The 20,946-nt window shown below is 43.7% G+C and overlaps 3 protein-coding genes and 1 long non-coding RNA gene across 9 annotated transcripts in view; 2 read left to right on the top strand and 2 right to left on the bottom strand.

Annotated features, from left to right (window-relative positions):
• Positions 1-8,118, bottom strand: part of slc12a7b (solute carrier family 12 member 7b) — a 26,706-nt gene extending 18,588 nt beyond the window's left edge. The window contains exon 1 of one of the 6 annotated variants that reach the window (XM_019873779.1): positions 7,774-8,118. In XM_019873779.1, the coding sequence (XP_019729338.1) occupies positions 7,774-7,978 (205 nt within the window). In that variant the 5' untranslated portion in view covers positions 7,979-8,118. Of the gene's footprint in view, positions 1-1,480; positions 1,895-7,773 lie in introns of those variants that run through there. The other 5 variants (XM_019873778.1, XM_019873782.1, XM_019873781.1 and 2 more) reach the window with 5 other exon arrangements.
• The window catches only part of LOC109518118 (uncharacterized), a 12,790-nt gene extending 2,394 nt beyond the window's left edge, over positions 1-10,396 (top strand). The window contains exons 3-4 of the long non-coding RNA XR_002168668.1: positions 9,138-9,201; positions 10,325-10,396. This is a non-coding gene — a long non-coding RNA (uncharacterized LOC109518118). The remainder of the gene's footprint in view (positions 1-9,137; positions 9,202-10,324) is intronic.
• Positions 10,301-18,828, bottom strand: aoc1 (amine oxidase copper containing 1). The gene is made up of 5 exons (XM_019873785.1): positions 18,726-18,828; positions 13,040-14,575; positions 12,294-12,582; positions 12,023-12,155; positions 10,301-11,792 (listed from the first exon to the last, which is right to left on the bottom strand). The coding sequence occupies exons 2-5, from the start codon at positions 14,571-14,573 to the stop codon at positions 11,523-11,525; spliced, it is 2,226 nt and encodes a 741-aa protein (XP_019729344.1). The 5' UTR covers positions 14,574-14,575; positions 18,726-18,828; the 3' UTR covers positions 10,301-11,522.
• Positions 16,335-20,775, top strand: LOC109518083 (SCO-spondin-like). The gene is made up of 8 exons (XM_019873699.1): positions 16,335-16,402; positions 17,037-17,246; positions 19,231-19,313; positions 19,447-19,617; positions 19,720-19,943; positions 20,094-20,196; positions 20,417-20,575; positions 20,669-20,775. The coding sequence occupies exons 1-8, from the start codon at positions 16,335-16,337 to the stop codon at positions 20,773-20,775; spliced, it is 1,125 nt and encodes a 374-aa protein (XP_019729258.1).
• Positions 20,776-20,946: the final 171 nt, after the last annotated feature.

Genomic DNA, 20,946 nt, shown 5'->3' with positions numbered 1-20,946 from the left:
AAGGACAGGAAAGCAAGAGGGGGAGAAAAAGCACAAATATTGTTAAACACCAACAGATTTGGTGAGCGAATAAGCAGGAAATAGATGTCGAGGGCAGATGGGCCAATTGGCCAGCGGTACTGTGTTCAGTGTGTCCAGTTTGCATGACACGAATGAAATCACCGTTCGCTCTTTACAGATGGGAGACGCTTACGGGTTAAAAACAACCAAGGCTCACATGTTTGCGCAAAGTGATCTTATCTGTGAAGCAGCATTTTTTTTTTCCAACGAGGCTTTATGAGGGTAAGAAAGGGGCATGTGTCTCACCTCCCCCTACGCAGCCAACGGGAAGGCAGCCAGCAGAATAATCAATAGCAGAAACTGCTATTTAACAACCATTCCGCTCTTCACTCGTACTCATGAGGCAACAACATGCTTTCAGACCCTCCCTTGGATCTTACTCAAATCGGATTTAACTGCATATGAACCAAGACTTTTACAGTACAGCATCTGAGGGGGAAAAAATAGATATATCATTATTATTTTGATAAATATATTTGAGCATGATTCCACTTGTGTAGGGGCCTTATCCAACATATCCGGTATTCTTCAAACAGCGACACAAAATACATGTGGAAGCTGACCACATTCAGAGGTGCTTGAGTTTCAGTCAATAATCTTTCGGATAGCTTGCTTTCTCTCGGTTTTGTTGCCTGTGCCTTGGCTATGCGCGAAAGGAAAACTCAATTAGACAGCAGCCCTGCCCTGTATGGTCACAATAAAACACTGCTCTCTAACCTGGAGTCTGTAAAAATCCCGACCAGCTGGAAGGCTTATTGCGGCGTCACAGTGAATACAACTTCACAGACGACAATCAGTGTTACAATCTCAGTGTTACGCAGTAGTTTTGGTTGGCTGTTCAGATTCTAAAGCGAAAGAATTGCCACGGACGTTTCTCGGTATCTAATTTGAGTTCTCGGTTTGCAAATGTGCATGCGTATCTTTTGTCTTGAACCCGAAGGCACCGGAATGTGATTGTGTCATGCCTGAACCAAGGCGTCGTGCAAAGGTTTTGATAAGTTGTTTGCATACCCTGAGATTCAGATGAGTAAGGGATCCCATGGGAGATGGATTGAGGAGTTTATTTTGGAACTGTAGTATGGTGAGACATGCGAAGAGAAAAAGAGCTGAAAATGAAGGCTTATCGAAGAAAAGATAGAGGCCAAAGACAATCTGCCAAAGAACTTGCTAGCGGGAACCAAAACGAGGAAATGATGCCAAAGAATGTCTTTTCAAAACACTTATCAACGCACTTATGACCCAAGGAGTATTTCCCAACACCACTTCATAAACTTTTTTTGGGGCTGAATAAATACAGTGCGTGTAAAAAAGGCTTTAACCATGGCTATGACATCAACCGGCAAACCAAAATGACACATTTGCCTTGACGTAATGACTACTCCTCATCCATCCCAAAGATGCAAAAACTATCCGCTCTCACCTGCGGCGTCCTCGTTCTCCCTCGACTCATCGTTCTCATCGCCATCGTCCTCTTCGATCCTCTCGCTCGCCTTTCCCGAGCTGTCCTTCACGGGGACCACGGTGAAATTTGTGGGCATTTTACACCATGTGCTTCCCTCTCAATGTCTCCTTGTTTGCCACCGCCTTATCTCCGTCTCTGCCTCTCGCCGTTTTGGCTGGTCTGCTCCCTTCAGCCGTCCAGCTGTTCTCACTTTTACCTTTGCTCCTTTTTTTTCCTTTCAAAGGTTTTTTTTTTTCTTTCCGATTCACTCAGCTTTAGTATTTCCAGAGTCTTCAAAAGTTTTGTGTCTTATCGCTGGAAGACCACTCTGTGCTATGAAATCCACAACCCCGTTATCCAAATAAGGAAGACCCGCCCCTATAGGGGGCAGTAACTGAACACCACACACACACAGACACACACACAAACACACACTCACAGAAAAATGAAACGCATGTGTGCTTGTGTGTATGGGAGCACGTCTGTGATGTCTTTTCTGCGCCTGAGGCAGTTCGCCAGCAATGTCAGCTTTTGTTCAAAGAGAGCAGGAAGTCCCGAGCACGCCACAGAGGGAGATTTCCTTCTCAAGGACACGCACTTCCTATGATGTGTTATTTGACTCCGCATGCATTTCAACGGCGGGCGGGGCAAATCCGCAAAAGGGTTTAGCACACGTTGAAGTTGTACATTATTTGGCGACCACTTAATGCAGGGGTCCCCAACCGCTGGTCCGCGGACCCATCCGTGTGTGTCACGCTTGACACACGTCAAGCAACGCTTTCCCCCGTCACGTGACCGATTCCGCTTAAAAAAAAAACACCAGAGCTCGCAAAATGAGTAAAAAAACTGCTGGAGATCAAATGACAGCGGCCTTAAAAGTACGTTCGAGACAACTGGATAAAAGTTATGGCTGAATATTCTGAGATCGCCACAGTAGCACTGTTGCTATTTCCGACATCCTACCTGTGTGAGGCGGGGCTTTTCTGCAGCAACGGCGACTAAAACAAAATTACGAAGTAGACTTGACGCAAAACACACACTTGAGGTGTCATTGTCTCCTATTACTCCGAGATGGGACCGTCTGGTTGCAGAAAATCAAGCTCGGGGCTGTGGTGAGTCGTCATTTTCATGCACTTTGAATTTGCATTGCATCGTATTTTGAAGGCATTAAACATGACCATAGCGATCAGAGTGTTGCGGCCAGATTAGACGCTCCTTGTGTTTATTATTATATTTCGAAAACACCACAGTTTTCATGCAGCTCATACCATATTATTTTGTTGTATTATTTCCGCCACACCTTAATTGCCGGTCCCTGAAAATATTGTCTGACATAAACCGGTCCGTGGGGCAAAAAAGGTTGGGGACCCCTGACTTAATGCGTCCGTCTATTTCCTGTGCCGCTTACGCACGAGGAAGCCTAGCCCATCTGACGACATGCAGACTACAGTACACCCTCAATCCCTGGGTGATTATGAGGCAGTCAATCCCGCACCAGTTGCCTAAAAGTCAGCTATGACAACTGCGACACAGCCAACGGCCCGCTAGTAACTACCGGTAATGAAATCACTGATACCGGATGGGAAAGTCGTCATGTTGACATGTTTGTGGCCAGTTGCAATGATGCCCTCATTGTTCTGCTCTCTCACAAAGGGCTTAAACCATCCAACGTGTTTGTTTCGACTCATGACAAACTGCTTCCTCTTCGGTCTTCCGTCCTAATCAGTGTTCCTCTTCGGTGCATTACCAAGAGGGTAGCGAGTGCCACGCAGATTTTTTTTTTTTTTGGGGTGTATCCTGTCCATTACCGCTGCACTTGGCCCCAATTCAAGCAGAGTGTGAAAAGTGAGACGTTTTGTACCGTTTGGTAGAGTGGAGATGGGGTTGCAGTTGAGTAATGACAGAGCGCTCCAGTCTTTCACATGTAGTGACCGTGTACTTTGGTTTTATCATGATTACACGATTAATCTTTGCCAAAAGGGCCCAGTGAAGGAGATTTGTGAAATATTATTCCTTGACAGACATTCCCCTATTCATTCCGTGTAGATATACTTTGACTGACATCTTTATTTTTAGTTGCAGCATAATACAGTTAAAATGTAAATTGTGTTTTGGAAAAATGGAAACTCCGGAGGAGATTACATTTAGAAACAGAAGCTACAGTCGACTGCAAGCTCCCTGCTCCCCCCTATACGGGATGAACAAAATAGATGTTGATGGATGGATGTGTTCCAGGAATACCAGCCATTCGTCTCTCTCCAGAGACTTGCATCTTCTTTGGAAATGCAACCCTTTACCGTGACCATCAATGTGCCAATGCCTTATAAAGCAGTGGGGCTCAGGCCTTTCTGTTCCAGTTTTGTTGACTTGACTCAATGCAAAAATAGTTTTGCGACAATCCAAGTTTTTAAGGTCATTAAAGTCACAGCGTCAATACGACACTGTTACTGGAGTGAGTGCCCTGACACTGAGTGAGTGCCCTGATCCTATCCTGGCAAACTGTCACACGCCACACAGTTTAGCTGACTGTTACTCTGTCGCCCTCTTGTGGACACTCATGGAAATACGGCAACATACAGCGTCACCGGGACAGCAGTCCTATAGAAATTGTATCATTTGTGGACTGGCGAGCCCACAGCACACGTCTGTCAACCCGACATGCACTTGAAGATAGAAAAACAATTGAATCCAGCACTGACTGACTTACACAGAATGCCACCAGCCACTTCTCTCTCAGTCTGTCAGAGTTTCCAAAACCCAGAAGGGGAAAAGGTGACTGAGCCTTTTTGTCCCCTCGCCGCCTTAAAAAAAAAAAAAAAAAAAAAGTTCCATGGCTAGCTGATTGCTCATGGAAAGAGAACTGGTATACAAGCGTATAACAAGCCAAACAGACACTGCCATTCATCCACTTGCGATACAAGCTGTTCAGATAGCTGTTTTCTGAGGGGTATTTAGCTGTGGTAAATTACATATCACCACAAAGTATTTCACAACTCATTGAAAACTCATCTTTTTAAATGAGAGCCGACCACAGATGCTCTACAAGCATTCATTTTCTGGACCACTTCTGAGTTTCACCTTTGGTGATTCATTCAGACACGCGCAGAACATGATACACGTCCCTACACATTTCTGACATCTGATACCCACTGACGAAACCGCCTAGGAACTCTTACTGCCCGCTACTTGCTATCGCAGTTATTAATAATTTCTCTTCACCATGCGGCAAACTATACAAGCTGTACAAAGCCTCAAAGCCATAATCACGTTTGCTATTATTAAGCGAATGTGTATATGTGTACCTGTCTTTATAGCCTCTCTCTCTCCTTCTCTGTTGGTGGCACTATAATAAGATCCAGTAGTTGTATTGTGTGTGAGGATCGGTTACAACTTTGGCTGATGACAAATTTTTGCACTCCAATTGCCATTTTTATACTGCCTGTCCAATAATTTTTCCAAGCAAATGTGACTTACGGCTGGGCAAATTTTACGCGATTCATCTGAACAAAGTAACGCTGGGATTTTTTGTGCGCCGATGATCCTTTTTCCACATTGACCGCATCAAGCATCATATCCACATTTTTAACTGTTCTCTGAAAATGTCTTTGACCAATGGGTGGGCGAACCCTTCTTGCCAACTTTGCATTAAAACAAAAACGACTGGACCATACACGACGTGCAGAAAAGGGAGGGCACACAAGAGCAAGAGCAGATAAAGTGGATGCCGGAGCTCAGTTGGTGTGCTGACTGATAGGCTCCAAATAAAGCAGAGGTCGGCACATGACACCGAAGGTGCGTGCCTTTTTTAAATAGGAATACACACGCACGCATCCAAACGTAATGCGCATCTTAAATTGCATGCGGTTACATCACTCGCATATTCCAACATAATGAGTGTGATCATATCGCACAACCACTTATCGATGAAGTGACTAATGCCTGTTGGATGAATTAATCTTCCCCAAGCGACTCCAATAGGGATGGCCGGCATGCACAAAAGGGCAATGACGGACAGTGATGGTCCGTAATCCAGAATGCTCATGAACTGAATTTAGCTCGTCATAACGCAGTGAGTCAACGGACAGGAGCTGACTTTGAATGAGAAGTGGGCTGCAGTCTTCTACCAATTGCTAAATTTATATCACGCCTGTCCATTTGTCATGACTATTCACATCTGCACAGAATATACTGTAAATGTGTCAGTCTGAGTCTTACAGCTGGCTACAGCAAAGGTCACAGGTCGAGCAAATTATTCAACTGTAACAGGAAATGTACAAAAGTTCAAACTTCCTGTTCTGTAACAAGCTGGCTTGAAAACTCAGTGAAATGATTTTCTGATTGACACATTTCATTTGAGACAAGTGACAATGTCAACTCATTTATTGACAAGAAAGACAAAGGAACACTGCGACGCCCCCCCCCCCCCTTTTCAGGATAAGAGGGGTTGAAAATGGATGGATGGATGGACTATGGAACAGGAAAAAAAAATCAATTCTGGATGGTCTAAACACCTTCAAAAGGATAATCACTTGAGTAGCCACTATTCTTCCATCAATAGTGCACTTGCATTAAACGTTTCCATCTCCTCAAAACCACTGCATCCTATTAACCACACTTGTTTGTCAATGTCCCCAGAGACTTTCTTTTGCAATCCTCATCACGAGTCAAAAGGATGTTTCACCTGTAATGAATGACCTGCGTTTATTGAGCCCTTCTCGTTTCGATGGCTCTGAGCAGCCCCCGGCGGGGCGCAGCACCTCGCATGACTGCAAGATTCGGTGGCGTGAAAATGAAACGGTGCAGAGCAAATCCGAAGAGGGACACATATTTTGGTGCTTATTATGATAGAACTTTGTTTGTCTAAGACGGTGGATGCCGGCGTGAATGCATTACACTTGCGGGGCCATTTTCTTTTCCTGTCTGAAAAATGAGACAATGCATTTGGCCTTCAAATAATACATTTACCGTACTGACTGAGCCGGCATTTTGGATCCAGTTACAAAGATATTGTAAAGCCTGTGTGGTTCTACACCAGGTCTGATTAGCGTCGAAAACCTAAGAAAAGCCCTGTGGCAACTACATTACGGTCACATTATTGCATTGACTTGACAGACCATCCAACTAAACTCATTTGACCAATCAAAAATATGATTTGGGCAGAGGCATCCAGGGCATACTACCAGTAAACAGATTAAAATACATTCAAAATGAGATTATTTTTGAAGTGACTGAGTGAAATACATAACCAGCACAGACATCTTCCTCATAGGAACGTAATTTGATTTAGTATGAAATTCTATACATTTTTTAATTTCATTTAGCCAATGACGCAAAACACTGGCACGGCTTGTCTTAGCACTCTAGATAGCAGACTTCACTTACATATACAACTGAAGCTCTGATGTCAATGTAATGTCAATACTCATAAAAGGAACTACTGTAACTAATCATTTGTTTCTAGACCAGGAAGTCAGCAAAGAAATCCATCTCCACGGTGACTAATACCAACAGTCTAGAAACAAAATGCTTGTTTTCCTTCACCATCCAGTTCTGCATTTTAGATGACTCCTGTAGCCCGATTGTGACTCGGCACACATCCCAGCATGCTTTGCAGCGGACATGGTAAATTTTGATGGTGACAGTTAAAGCTTGAACGCTGGCTCAAGTGGGGACGGTGTGTGGAGTGACTGGGCTGAGTTGCGGCCGATTGCAGCTCTTGAAGGAATGTTATCATCTTTTATTTACATAAAAGGGAGTTACAATACATTCACTGGGGGAAAAAAAACCCAACTTTAATTTGGAAGACACGATTATTATGGAGGATATTCTCTGGGTCCACGTGAGTGTTAAGTGTGAGTGGTAAGTGAACAGTATTTAAGGGTTAAGCGCATTTTAAGTTGTACTCATTTTTTCTTTTATTTTTATATCTCGTGTTGGGAAGAAAAAAAACAAGTGCAGTTAGTTACGTGTTTAGATGTGGCTAAAACGGACGCAACCACAATTTAGAATTGTTATTCACTCGTTTGATTGTTTGGTTGGATAAAGTTGCCTTAACGTCACCACTTTAACATAAATACATGAAATATAGTGCAGATTTTTGTTTTGCGGCTCATACCTCCAAAATAACGGAACTCTGTTTCAGCGCCGCGTCATGACAATTTTCATCCCACAGTGCAAAAAGATAAACCATGCACGAGTGAAAAGCACACGGCTAATCCAACAAGAGATAAGAAGTGGGGCACTGCACTGGAGCAACGGCCCGGCTGACTCACCGTATTTGTTGGGTTCCCTGTTGTACTCCAGAATGGGCACCGCGGCGTTGGGGTCTTGCGGTTTGAACAGCGCGTCCTCTTCCAACCCAGGTTCCTCATCCTGACCATCGCCGCCGGTCAATCGCGCCGCTTGGGCTTTCACCGAGCCCGGGTGCTGGGCGATCTCCCCCCCGTCAACCGGGACGACCACGAACCTGTCGCCCATGTAGCTCCCCTTCTTTTGTCGCTTTGTTCGGGACCCCAAACTGAGGCGACGAGGTGAGCGACCGACGCGTGCAGTAACAACAGTGAACAAGCAGACCCACACTCAACAGTTGATCAGAGGGTTTGATTACAGTGTGCACGTGCACGCCCCCCACATTCCGTCATTGGACGAGAGCGCTGTCAATCAACCAGCCACCCCAAGTTTGGCGAACCGCCCACATTTAGTTTCGTCGTGACGTCGCATGCGCAGCTGCGAGCGACGCTTGCTTTAACAAAATGCCAAAAAGAAATTACAAATACAAAAGAGAGATGTGTGTCCGTGTGAGAAGATAACTTCTGGAATGATTATGTTTAAAAAGAGATTTAAAACAAGAGTGATAAAAACAACAACAAAACAGGTGATGACGAAGGCGTTGACGTTAGCACCTTAGCAAATTTTAAGGGATCCAAGAGAGGAGCTGATTTTGAAGATGAAGTTGGGGGCTCCACGCCATTACACAAAGCCTCATGTTGCCCAGACCCGAATCCTCTCAAGCACCTCTGGGACTATCATCTCTGCATGCATCCACTGCTCCTGCATCGCACAATGGACAGCAGCCGCCTGACTGACTTCACTGACTGATCCACGTCTGGGGAGAGATCCCCCAGGAGGCCATCTGCCACCTTTTCAGGAGTATGTGCAGACGTTGTCGGGACTGCATACAGGCACGTTTACGCTACTGATGCAAACAGTGCCACCAAATATCAAATTTGCTGCTTTTATTTGTTTTTTTTTTAAAGAGTGAGAGAACAGAATAGCGTTTGTCAAATTATTCTGTTATTGTGATAATCAATTTGACCTACGGCTTCCCTTTGTTCTATGCAATTGCTCGATTGCCACAGAGACTGTTGTCCCCCAAGGGCAGGCCGAGGACAACCTGGCGCCTGAGGTAATGCTGTGTAAGTGTTTTCGTGAGACACATTTTACCTTATTGACCCGACTCTAAAAAAGATCTCTTCATGGGAGTGGTCTGGTGGTGCAGAAGCATCTGAGTAAAACCTACACTATGTTAGTGAATCAGAGCATATGGAGCACAAAGCATTCTCCAGAGGGTATAGGAGCAGAGTTAATGGAAGCGGTCGGAGACACAAACAGTCAACTTGTTTTTGTTTGTCTGCAGATGTCATGCTGTAACAAGATCCCTTGGGCCGCTTGGCAGCACTATTCCTTGGGGATTGAGATGTGTATGTTGGAAAGTATATGAGCACACCAGGCATCTGGCCCTTTGTCAAAAAGCCATGTTGTTTAAGACAGTGGACAACTAATATCAAATAAATGCCGACGACGATGTACCTGTTCCCCATACCAACTATTTCCTCCTGCCACCCTCTCTTGGCTGATTTCTAACTATACTCGACAATATTTATCAGCTTTGTTTTGTTTGTAAAAAAAAAAAAAATCATCGTTTTTAATTTATTTTTTTTTGTAAATGCATGTATAATCACTGACACAAGAGGGCGCCATTAAAAAATCTTGTTGAGGGCGCCGTATATAATTCTATATTGGGGTGCCATAACCCTTTTACCCGAGTCAATGCTGCCGCCTATCTTTATCAACAGATTTATTTATTTTAAAAACCTCATCTAAATCGAGTCCGGTGGAATTGGTTTACTGTTAAATTTTACTGTTAAATATAAACGGAGTGACTACCCTCTACTGGCCAAACGACAGCGTTACACTGTCATTGGATGAACAGTGGAGAGATCAAATTTGTCAAGGATTGCAGGGACAGTATTCGTTCATGTTCACAATGTAGTTTATTAGTAGTTTAATTACGTGAACCAGCATTACTATTACGACTACATGCGTTTTACCCAGGTGTGCCCGTGCAATCGTGCAGTAAATTGGAAGTCTGTGTCTGTGACTTACGAAGCCGACAGTCATAATGAGAATAGCAATTTGTGTGATTATACATGAGCGTGTCAACGTAGTCGCCTCTTTCCCTTTCGCTCGTAACGTCGAAACGCAGTCGGGATGTCGGGGACCGCTTTGCTAAACTCCGAATCTGTGTGTACAGTATCACACAACCAGCAGGGGGCGTAGAAAGACTGGTTTAGCCAAGCTTCCCAAAATATGGATGGAGGTTGAGTGTACGTGCTACTACTGACAAACAATCAAAGTCGAATGTTCCTTCACACTGACCATTCGTTTTGTTCCTGGTAGCCTTACATCTTACACATCATGGGGGATTCAGAAGTCTTGCTGGAGAAAAGCTCATCTTTGATGAGTAGAAAATAATGTTGGATGTAACGTTTCAGTGATGTATGTTTTTCACTGTACGCAGTTTTTTCAAATTTTATTTCACAGATTTCAGCTATAAAGACGACAACAAATGCATAAAACCCAATTAACAGACAGAACCAACAGGAAACAAGAACAGCTTTATGGGAAGCTGTTACAGTCTGCACCCAAATGTTTTCATCAACATTTTCTTAAGTAAAATAAAACACATTTCTACTTTAAGCGAACAAAGAGGGCAGACAAATCATTTTCAAACATTATTGCGTGACTAAATTAAAACACCGCTCTGGTTTTTAAGGATGCTGCATGCCATTTTAAAATACATTTAGTGTATGTTATATTCCCACTAACTTTTCTTGTGTGACGTCATGGCCGTCATCTCCATGACAATAACATAGGAATTCTTGTTACTCTAGTTTGTGTCCGCTTCCCTTCCATCGTTCATTCCCTAATACGTGGATAGCTCTCATACTCTGAACTTTTAACACGGACATTGACACACAAATAAAACCGACTTCAGATTTTGACAATTCCTTTGGCTCACACAAGTAAACTGCTGCTATTTACTGACACCCATACAGATCCATTCACAAGGTTTGACATACTGTACATTTTAGCGTCTCATTGATGCAAAAGAAAACAAGTACTATGTGATTCCATAACTGTATTTCCTTTGACCATTTCCTGCATTTCCTGTGATATCAGTACGCCAGAAATCTATCTGGAAATATGATGCTACATGACATATTTTGTCCCTATATAATTAGGTTACCATGGTAGCAAGCGGTATCCTGGATTGTTTGCGCAAAGGATCCAGTATCAGACTGTTTGCACTCAGAGCCTTGTTGCCTTTCGGGTCAAAACATCCCAGCTAAGAGGGCAAGCAGAGCATGCTGTGAGCCAGCGGGTTTACCACTCGCTGTGCGGATACGGAGCATCCTGCATCCTGCATCCTGCATGCCGGTCACTGCTAAGCCTCAGCCATGGTAATGCCTCGTTGGATTGGCAGAAGCGGTCGCCCCGTCCCCTTTTTGACATGTCGTGCAAAGTGAAACCTAGGGTCAATGAATTAATGCAACTCAATGACTTGAATGCAAGATTAGTTGGCCACATTAATTAAATGCACTAAGACCAAATGAACACGATAGTGAACCTCTTCATATTTATGTTTTTTTGAAACGTTATAGAAGTTATGTGGAAACTCCACACTGCTGGTTGGTTATCTTTCTCAGGCGAGTCAAACAAAGCCGAGGAGCGACATCTCCTAAACACCCGCATAAGTGCCGTTGTAAAAGAACTGTTTGTCTGTCACACAATGACCTACGACCGCTGGCGTCCACCGTTGAACTTCGGGCTTCCCTTCCGGGCCCGGTCGGACGATGACCGTGCTTCTCGATGCGACCGAAGGGTCCTTATCAAAGAAATTGAAGGGTCGGAGGAAGAAGCCCACTGCGTTGCCAGGTGTTGCCGTGTTGGGGATGTCTTCTGAATGAGGCACATGCAGGAAGCCCACCGTCACCCAGGCAACCAGATCCTACTCACAAGAAAGACAACATTACTCTCACATTTGTCATCAGCCTACATAACATGTTCATTGAAGTGCTTGAACATGTAAACAGGAAGAAAGAAAATGCCAGCATATGCCTTGACTTTGCACAACCTGATATGACTCATCACGAAGTGTTCCAGACAGTACCAACAAAGTGAAAAATTGTGCAAAATATTACTTTTGCAATTTAATCCAAAAATATATTTTTTTTTTACCTGGTTGACAATATTTTCGTTGTTGCGGATGTAGTCCTCAAATGCCACGACAGGTTTCCAGGGGTCATTCTGATTATAAATACTGCTGCTGGTGGCCTCACTATCTTTATGACGGGTAACGGCCAGAGGATATCTGACGAAAACAAATGTTTATCGTATCATCTGTCAGCCAAAGAGAAAACAAATTCACGGTCCAACACACACAAAATAATACCCAGTCAGCTCTATAGAACCCCCAAAAATAAATGTACTTTTTCGCAAATGGAATTACCTTGACCAACTGATGCCGTTTTCTTCTTTCCAGCCTCTTGGAAGCACACTGTCACCATGCGAGTTGAACTGAATACGGTAGCCCTTTTGATGTCCCCACTTATTTTTCTCATTAGGGTTGTAAAAATGGACATAGTGAGGGAACGTTTTGCCATAGCGGAAGGCGGCAGAACGCTCCGTCTTATGTTCCGTCCAATTGAGTTTGGATTGGACGATGAAATTCTTGGGGCTCCAGGGATTTGTGAAGTTGACGTATTTCAAATTCATACTCTGAAAGCTGTTCTCCCGACCTGTGTTGGAACAAGTAATAGTCAGAAGAAACACAAACAAACTACAAAGCATCTGGCTTTACTGTGCACACAAAAGCATCTCTTGCGATCATCAGCGATTAGATTTCAAATTGAATTGGTTTGTTTACACTTTAACTGCCTTGGGCTGCATCATAAATGTAATCTATACGACGTGTACAGTCATTCTGACTCAGAATGGGACTAATCATTAGAATGACAGTGCAAAGGTGTTCGATTCCGACTCTGGCCTTCCTCTGTGGAGTTTGCATGTTTCCTGTATGGGTTTTCTTTGGGTATTCTGGTTTCCTCCCACATTCCAAAAACATGTATGGCAGGTTAATGGAATACTCTATAAAGTGTCCCCAAGTGTGAGTGTGAGCGCCAATGGTTGTTTATCTATGTGTGGCCTGCAATTGCTTGGCAATCAGTTCAGGGTGTGCGAATATATCCTTCTTACCGGCAATATCCAGGTCAACTTTGTAATTGATGAGATGCGTGTGCAGGTTTCCCAGCACATGGCTGTACACCTTGCGGCCATACTTAAGTCCATTTGGCGTGAAGAAAGTAGCATGGATATAGCCAGTGGCGCTGACCTTGACCTCCATCACCCCATTTTGGTAAAAGATGAAATCCCAAATGTAATCATAGTTGTAAACAGTTGAAGTGGTCCGTAACACCAGCACAGTGTTGTCTAGTCCTCCGTAGAAGGTATACCCTCCCCCAAATACATTGAAATGTCTTCTCAAAGGCAAAGCTGTGGTCATCTCAAATATACAGAGTGCATTTCTAAAGCGCACTGGTTTGTCGGTGTCAAAGTAGTGGTAAAGGTCGACAAAGGTGGCAATTTCTGGACAGTCTATTCCAGAGGCTAGCTCAAATGATAAGGCGCCCATGCCCCAACTCGTGTCAATATATTTTGTTTGCATGCCTGCAGGAGTGTCTCCAGCATAGAAAGCAATCGCTTCTTGGAGGCTGATCTCATAGGCAATCCGTTCGCCATTAAAACGGACGTCAAAGACCTGAAGTCCGGCTGATGAACGCACCCTGTAGGCGAACGACCATCCGGCATATTCAACAAAGTTGCCATCAATGTGATAGCGGCGCCCTTGAGGCTCGACAAGTTTTGGGCCGTGGATATCCGTGGGAGTGTTGCTTTGACCCCGAGGGATGTAGGTGGAGTAGAGATCAGTGTCATCATGCTGGGGTAGACGGATCTTCTCCACAGCTCCCGATTCATACTTTTCGACCAAGTCCTCCACACTATCAAAGTACATACTGTTATACCACACTTTCTCAACAGTCCACTTATCTGGATCCAAGTCTTTATGGTTGATTAGTATTTCAAACCCAATGGGATTAATATAATATCCTTCCACAAACTTGACCAACATTATCCAGGACCTCCTCTCACCTGAAGCCAGCCCTCGAGGGGCTATGTCGATAAAATACAAACAGCGATCGGAGCAGTTGGTGAATGTAAATCCTCCTGTGCTCTCGAACAGAAGCTTGTGAGCTTTTGCTGTGAATTTGCCAATGTTGTGATGAAGATGGTGATACTCCATTCCCGTTACTGGTCTTGACTCGAATGGGATAGGCCGATCTCCCTTGAACTTCTTCACCTCGTGAGACTTTGGAGATGGTAGAGGTCCGACAATAAACTCAGTGATATTGGGCTTGGTTTGGTTAGCAAATTGGATAACCACACGAGCTTGGCGCGGAGGTTTGGCCTGACCACGGTCCAAGGCCCTCAAGGCTTCATGCTTTTTTGGCACTTGGAGCTCCATCATCAGGATGATGTTCTTTTTGACAGCCATGTTATCTGCATCGGTGAGTCCAAATTCTGCAATTCCACAGAGGTAAGCCCGGACGGCCTTCATCTCGCGAGGCGTCAGGTCGGCAAACATGGGCGCACCGTGATGAGCCCAGTCTCGTGCTCTGGAAGCCTCACAAGCAGCCAGGCAGAACAAACACAGCAGACAGAGCAGCCTCATTGCTAAAAGTCAATACAAAAAAAAAAAAAAAACAATTAGGGAAGACAAACAAAGAAAGCATCAAAAGAATAATATCAACAGTAATAACAAGTTCCATTCCAATTGACCTTTCAAATTTACAGAACTGAATTGGTCACTCTCTTTTTATGTTGCTGATGTGTTGTTTTTTGGGGGGGGCGGGGGGGTTGCATATATTCAAGATAGACTACATAGTTACAATATGTCGGTGTGTCAAAATGTCAAGTTTTCAGATGATTCAAATTTAATTGGCTGTATTGTTTGGTCAAAATATTTGCTGATGCTATTAAGATTTAGTGCTACCTGCAGTTCCAGTCTTACTTCAAATATTTGACAGAAAAAACATTTTCCAAACTTGGCGGCATTAGTGTGCCAAAACAGAACCTGACAGTGAGTCAGCAAAGTCAACAAACACATTTACTCAAGGACACATTCACATTAAAAAAACCCAGTCTGCTTTATAAATAATGTATCATTGAAAGAAAAACGGCAACTGCCTCCATAACTGATAAAGCTGTGGAAAAAAATCATATTAAGATTACAGTAGGGTAAGATTAAAGGGGATAAGGACAGAGCCTTGATGCCATCCATCCATTCATTGGCAAGCAATTGATGCCGACACACAAAGGTTTCAAATTGCCTATGGATGCGGCAAAGCACCTTTTTCTATTATGCAACGCTATGGTTGGATTTTTGAAGCTACTTCCCTCAGTTCAACATAGTTTCGAAGCACCAAGATGCCACCAGATGCCGACAAAGCATTATTTTTACAGTAGACATGGCTCATTGAGTTTTAGGCAAATCAACGGAGGATAAGTCCCAAAACAGGAATGGTTGCCTGCATTTCTGCCAAAATACTACTACCAATAAAGAGCATAATATTGCGACATAACTTATTCCTTTCAAATGGCAATGACTGGTATCAACGGATCACCTTTTGGAAGTAATCTCTGTTATGTTTGTTCTACTCGGCAAAAGTAAGGTGTAGGGCGGTGACAGCTGTGTTTGAGCCCTCATTGTCAGGCCGGGAGGTCAGAGAGAATAGATTGGTGACTCTCTCGTTCCCCATGCCTGTGCACAAGCTTCATTCAATAAACCGCTCCATCACCCTTCCCGAAATGCCCCTCTTTACAGGATTAGGCTTGGACAAACATGTCTTTATTCTGTGACCAAGGCTCCGCTACCCCTGACCGTCACCTCCCACGTTCTATAACGTTTGACGCTGTGAGGTCACGGAATGTGTCCGTCAAAGAGCCGACGTCCAATTCCAGCGCTTCCAGCTGTGACCTTCCACTCTTACCCAATGACCGAAGGTTCAGATGCTACTGTACGTCCTTTGAGTCGACCCCCGCATTTAAAAACCATGCTTCAGCCCTTTCAATAGGTAAAATATCATTTCAGTGCAGACTGAATAACAAAGAAAAATAGTTTAAGGAAAAAAAGAATTGAGAATATCTAAAATACTAAATACATTCTGTGGGGGGAAAAAAACATTTCAGAAGCACTTTAAAGGTAAGAACTTTTTTTTCAACATTGTGAGAATTTTAGAGTCATATCTTCAATCTATTTAAGATATTTAAATTGCTCCAGTGTCCCACAGCAATTACATTAGCTTTCAAAAGTTTCAAATGTCAAATGTATTTTCTCTTGTGTTTGAGTTGAGCTTTACGGAGATTCCTAGAATGACTCTCGGTCGACCACCACCACCACCACCACCTTCCACTCCCCTAGAGTAATTGAAGCATGTGTTGCTGGACTGTGGAGGCACTGCTACTGACCCTGGCTGGACTGCAGACAGTTATGGGAAAAGGGTAAGCATATAAGATGCAACAAATGCATATTTGAATGGGAACACATTGCATGCATTATTTAACAATCAATGAAAAAAATTATACAAAGTAGCACATATTAAATACACCAAAAATATTACAAATCCTATAATATTAGCTTTATAATTTGTCCTGTAACTGTGTTATTGTTGTTGTTGGATGTAGTGGGATATCAGACATGCATTGGACAAAAAAAAAAAAAAAATCCTCCTCCATCACGACCAATGTTAAAATACAGTAATGTGTTCATGGAAAATGAGACTTAATTCCCCCAAAATATTGAACATCATACCGATTTTGAACATTAATAATGCGCTTCAGGCTTCAATCTAAATGTAAAAAGTTGAATACCTTGCAAATAAATATATACATTATAAATAATATATTATATTAAAATGAAGATGACATGTAAATGCATTACCCCTAAAAGTTCAACACAACTGAACTGGATTTAGGCAAAGATTCAACTAGTGGAAGCCCCTACAGCACAAATTGGGTACCACATTTTGAGCATCACTGCACTAGATTATTTTTTGAATACAAGCTTTATAGTGGGTGGATGGACGGGCGGTTTAAAGTCGCAAAAAGAATTAACTGACATGGACATTTCCTTCAGACACTGGTGCGAACACACAATACAGCAAAAAGTGGATCGGGTCCTGACCCCGCGCCTGCAGCTGGAGGTGAGCTGCTCTGAAGTTTACCAGTATAACACCCAAGGCTGGAGGCTGGATGTGGAGTCCATGAGGTCGAAGCATGGCGGCGATGATGGCATAGCGCTCTACTACCAACAGCACGGTCTCAAGGCACTCTGCTCGTTGTACAAGTAAGTCATTCACTGCTTTTAGAGCATTAAAAGGGAGGGTGACGGAAAGCTGGTTGAGCATTTATTCGATGGAATAACCCCATCCTCACTAATTGAACAACTCTGGCATACTAGTCGGACAACTACAGGTTAAGAGTGAGGCAAAACGTGCTATATGTACTACACTTCACGAGTAATGTTGAGAGTGTGCAAAACCTCTGCAGTGAAATGCTATCGGTTCAGAGATGCCGTCCACTTTTTTTATGATAGGAAATAATGGAAATAGTCTTTTTCTGGGTCAAATAGTCACCGCCATAAAAGCCGTCATTTATTATACGGCTTCACTTGCTTCAGGGGAAAAGCTGACTACTCCAGCGATTGGTTGCCAGGAGTGACAATGTTAACTATGCATGCAGTATGATCCACAATTCATTTTTATTTTTATTTTTTGTCATTCACACGTCTGTGTCCAGACTGCAATTGAATGACATTTGTGCAAATCCCCCATTGGACAACTGTGACATGACATTGCTAAACACAAAATCCCCCACCCTCACCTGACATCGTAGCCGAACATTAACTGAACTGCATCACCAGTTCTCTAAGGATGATTAACTTCTTGAGCTATAGCTCCCAAGGTCCATATGATAGTGAGCTAAGAGTGACTTATCAGTCGCAAAGACTTTCAGCATTTTTTCCGCACCCATTGCACACCCACACGCAAACTTTGGTGCATTAAATGCGTAATGCTGAGCTTTTGAGTTTGTACCTCATGTTTTCATACAATAACAACACGTTTTATGATGAAGTCCGAGTAATCATCCGGACTCACTTTCCGACACCTCAATTGAGCATCCACTAATTAGACCGACTGCGCGCAGTTTCAAGTTGGAGGTTCAAATTCATGTCTGGATGTTCGCACGCTGTGCTTGGGTGGGCTTACTCTGAATGAAATTCCTTCCACATTCCAAAAACATGCGAGTTACTTGAGGTTCACTGAAGACTCTAAAATTGCCCAAAGTCAGATGGGCGAGGATCCAATGAGAATAAGCAATACAAAATGGATGTACCGGGTCCCGTTACTTATTGAGATTATTTTTGACAGTAAACATTTTAATAAAAAACATGAATGAAAAGAAAACATGGTAATTACCGCGATAACCGAGCGTGCCATCATATGCCGCTAGACATATTCTTACGACGATGTGCAAACTGGTTCCATGCGCGCCGTCCGTGAACCCCAACCGTCGTTTGTCAGACCCTTGCAATTAGGAACCCTTGCGCTGGAACTGTAATATGTGTCTAATGACGAGGTTTGGAGCTGCGGAAAAAATGTGAAGCATCATGCACAACATGCCACTATTTTTTTTTTGAATCGGCAATATCGCGGAGTGGCAAACTCGTTTTCCCTTTCACACCATTGTGATAAAGTTACATGCAAATACTCGATTCACCCGCGCGTGAAAACATCCCGTTGTACAACATCCCGTTGGGACGTACTTGCCAGTGTCGTCGACCTCGCTGCGTGTGTCGAGTAATCCCGGTCGGGAATACAGTAGTTTATTTAGTGATGAGCGTATCGAGGCTTTTATGATTTTGGTGGAGCGACGTCATGGTGACGTCGGCTGTCTGGTTTCCACCCAGTGCGACGCGTTTCAGCATTTTGTGAAATGCGCTGCACACGAATCATCCGTGTATTGTATTTTCAATTGGCAATCGAAAAACGAGGCAATGGCTCATTATTTTTGTCATTTGAATGTTGGATTGGAGCCAGCGAGGAAAAAAAAAACCCTCAACCCCCCCCCACACACACACACACACACACACATTTTGCAGGAAAGCTTGGCGCTTCGTGTTTTTTTTTTCTCAGCCCGGAGCAATGTGTTCACCAAGGTTTCAAAATATGAGAAACTACATGTATGATACAATTGTCACAGAAGTGACAACAACCAGTATTGCATCTGACAATGATGAAGATGTCAACGAACTTTTCTGCCCACCTCAGACTGCCAGTTATGGAAAGCCAAATGTTGAACAAGACAGTGCGAGCATGCTGTGAAGGGTGGAGTGGACAGCAGTGCTCAGATGGTAAGAGAGAAAAAAAAGTGATTCAGTAAAATGCAATGAATAAATATTTGATTTTGTGTACTTAACACATAAAAATACTGAGGGTTTGGGGGCACTTTCCAAAATTATGCATGATACCTCTACTCCCACATAGGTGTAGGAACGCATGGGCAGTGTTACTCCACCTGGAGTTGTGCAGAGTTCCCTGGAGTCCACAACGCCTCCCTAATGACGATGGAGCAGTGCTGCGGCAGCCAGTGGGGATTAAGTTGGAGGAATGCCTCGGGCCAGACCTGCTTGTCCTGCACTTACACTCTCCTGCCAGGTACCAAAATGGGAACGCACATGCACATTTACACAAAAGTGCATCTTAACGCCCTTCTCTGTTTCATCAATGACTTGCTCACATTGTTTCACACACCTCCAGACTCGCAGTTCTCCCCGCTAGTACGTGGGGGTCTTCTCAGTAGCGTGAGGACGCCTCAAGGCTCAGCCACCTGCATGTCCTGGGGTGGATCCCACTATCGCACTTTTGACAAGAAGCACTTCCACTTCCAGGGTAGCTGCACTTACCTGCTAACCTCATCCACCGATGGGACCTGGGCGATCTACATCAGCACGGTCTGTGCCAGTGCAGGAGACTGCAGTAAGGTATGACATGCTTCCACGACGACATGGATAATATGATTGTGGAATATTTTAAGATTTTGAAAAAGCTTACTTGACAATGGAATGCAAAATGGAACTTACGGTGGTTCTTATACATTCAGTGCAAATGTGTCAATGGGCCTTTCTTTTCAGGCTCTGAAGATGATGATGGGTCTTAACTTAGTTACGATTCACCACAGGAATTTAACCCTCAACAACTTTCACGTTCCAAATGGCGAACCCCTGTTTCAAAATGGTAGGCTGTCACTCATCCGCGCATCGTCAACAAGAACACATTTATGTCCAGGATCTTCAACATGCATTCTAACCGTCTTGTTGAGTGTTTATTTATTACGTGAAGCAAAACATACAATAATATATATGGATAATAGTGACATCAGCATTCCATGGGCAAAATCTCAAAATGCAACCCCATTTAAAACTTACTTTCGTGATTTATGTCTCACCATTTGTAGGAGTGAGTATCCACTGGCTTGGAGATTATGTGTTTGTGGAGAGTGTTCTCGGGGTGAGGGTGAAGTTTGACCTGGTCAACAGTGTCTATGTGACAGTAACGTCTGAGCATCTGGCAGCCACTAGGGGGCTTTGTGGAATCTACAACAACAACCCAAACGGTGCGTCAATTAAACTTTGACAAGACTCTCCCAAAAATGGATGATTTTGAATTTTTCACTGGTGGTGTAATTTATTGACATTCTTTGTCGTAGATGATTTCACCACAATGGGAGGAATTGTGTCCCAGTACGCTGCTAGCTTTGGCAACTCATGGAAAGTTCCTGACCAGCAGAATGAAGTACTGCACCAAAGACATTGAAGTGGTATTGCAGCAGTATTGCTCTCCTTGTCGTTGACTTGAATTGCTCCCCACCATCTTTTTAGGGTTGCGGTGATGCCGCAGAGCTTGGACACAGTTGTGAAGTAACGGGAGATGCTGCCTTACGCCGGCAAGCAGAGTCCAAGTGTCATCGACTACTAGAAATCCCCT

The sequence above is a fragment of the Hippocampus comes genome, unplaced genomic scaffold (assembly GCF_001891065.2).
Source record: "Hippocampus comes isolate QL1 unplaced genomic scaffold, H_comes_QL1_v1.1 scaffold126, whole genome shotgun sequence".
NCBI lineage: Eukaryota > Metazoa > Chordata > Actinopteri > Syngnathiformes > Syngnathidae > Hippocampus > Hippocampus comes.
Note: the sequence above shows the minus strand (reverse complement) of the source record. Positions and strands in the feature narration are given on the sequence as shown.

Bases quoted from the DNA above. Each gene is read 5' to 3' on its own strand.
- aoc1 (XM_019873785.1), bottom strand. From the start codon at position 14,573: ATGAGGCTGCTCTGTCTGCTGTGTTTGTTCTGCCTGGCTGCTTGTGAG. The intron at 12,156-12,293 runs GTAATTCCATTT...TGTTTTCGTCAG, and splicing joins AACGGCATCAGTTGGTCAAG to ATATCCTCTGGCCGTTACCC. The intron at 11,793-12,022 runs GTAAAAAAAAAA...TCTTGTGAGTAG, and splicing joins ACGAAAATATTGTCAACCAG to GATCTGGTTGCCTGGGTGAC.
- LOC109518083 (XM_019873699.1), top strand. From the start codon at position 16,335: ATGTGTTGCTGGACTGTGGAGGCACTGCTACTGACCCTGGCTGGACTG. The intron at 16,403-17,036 runs GTAAGCATATAA...CATTTCCTTCAG, and splicing joins CAGACAGTTATGGGAAAAGG to ACACTGGTGCGAACACACAA. The intron at 19,314-19,446 runs GTAAGAGAGAAA...ACTCCCACATAG, and splicing joins TGGACAGCAGTGCTCAGATG to GTGTAGGAACGCATGGGCAG.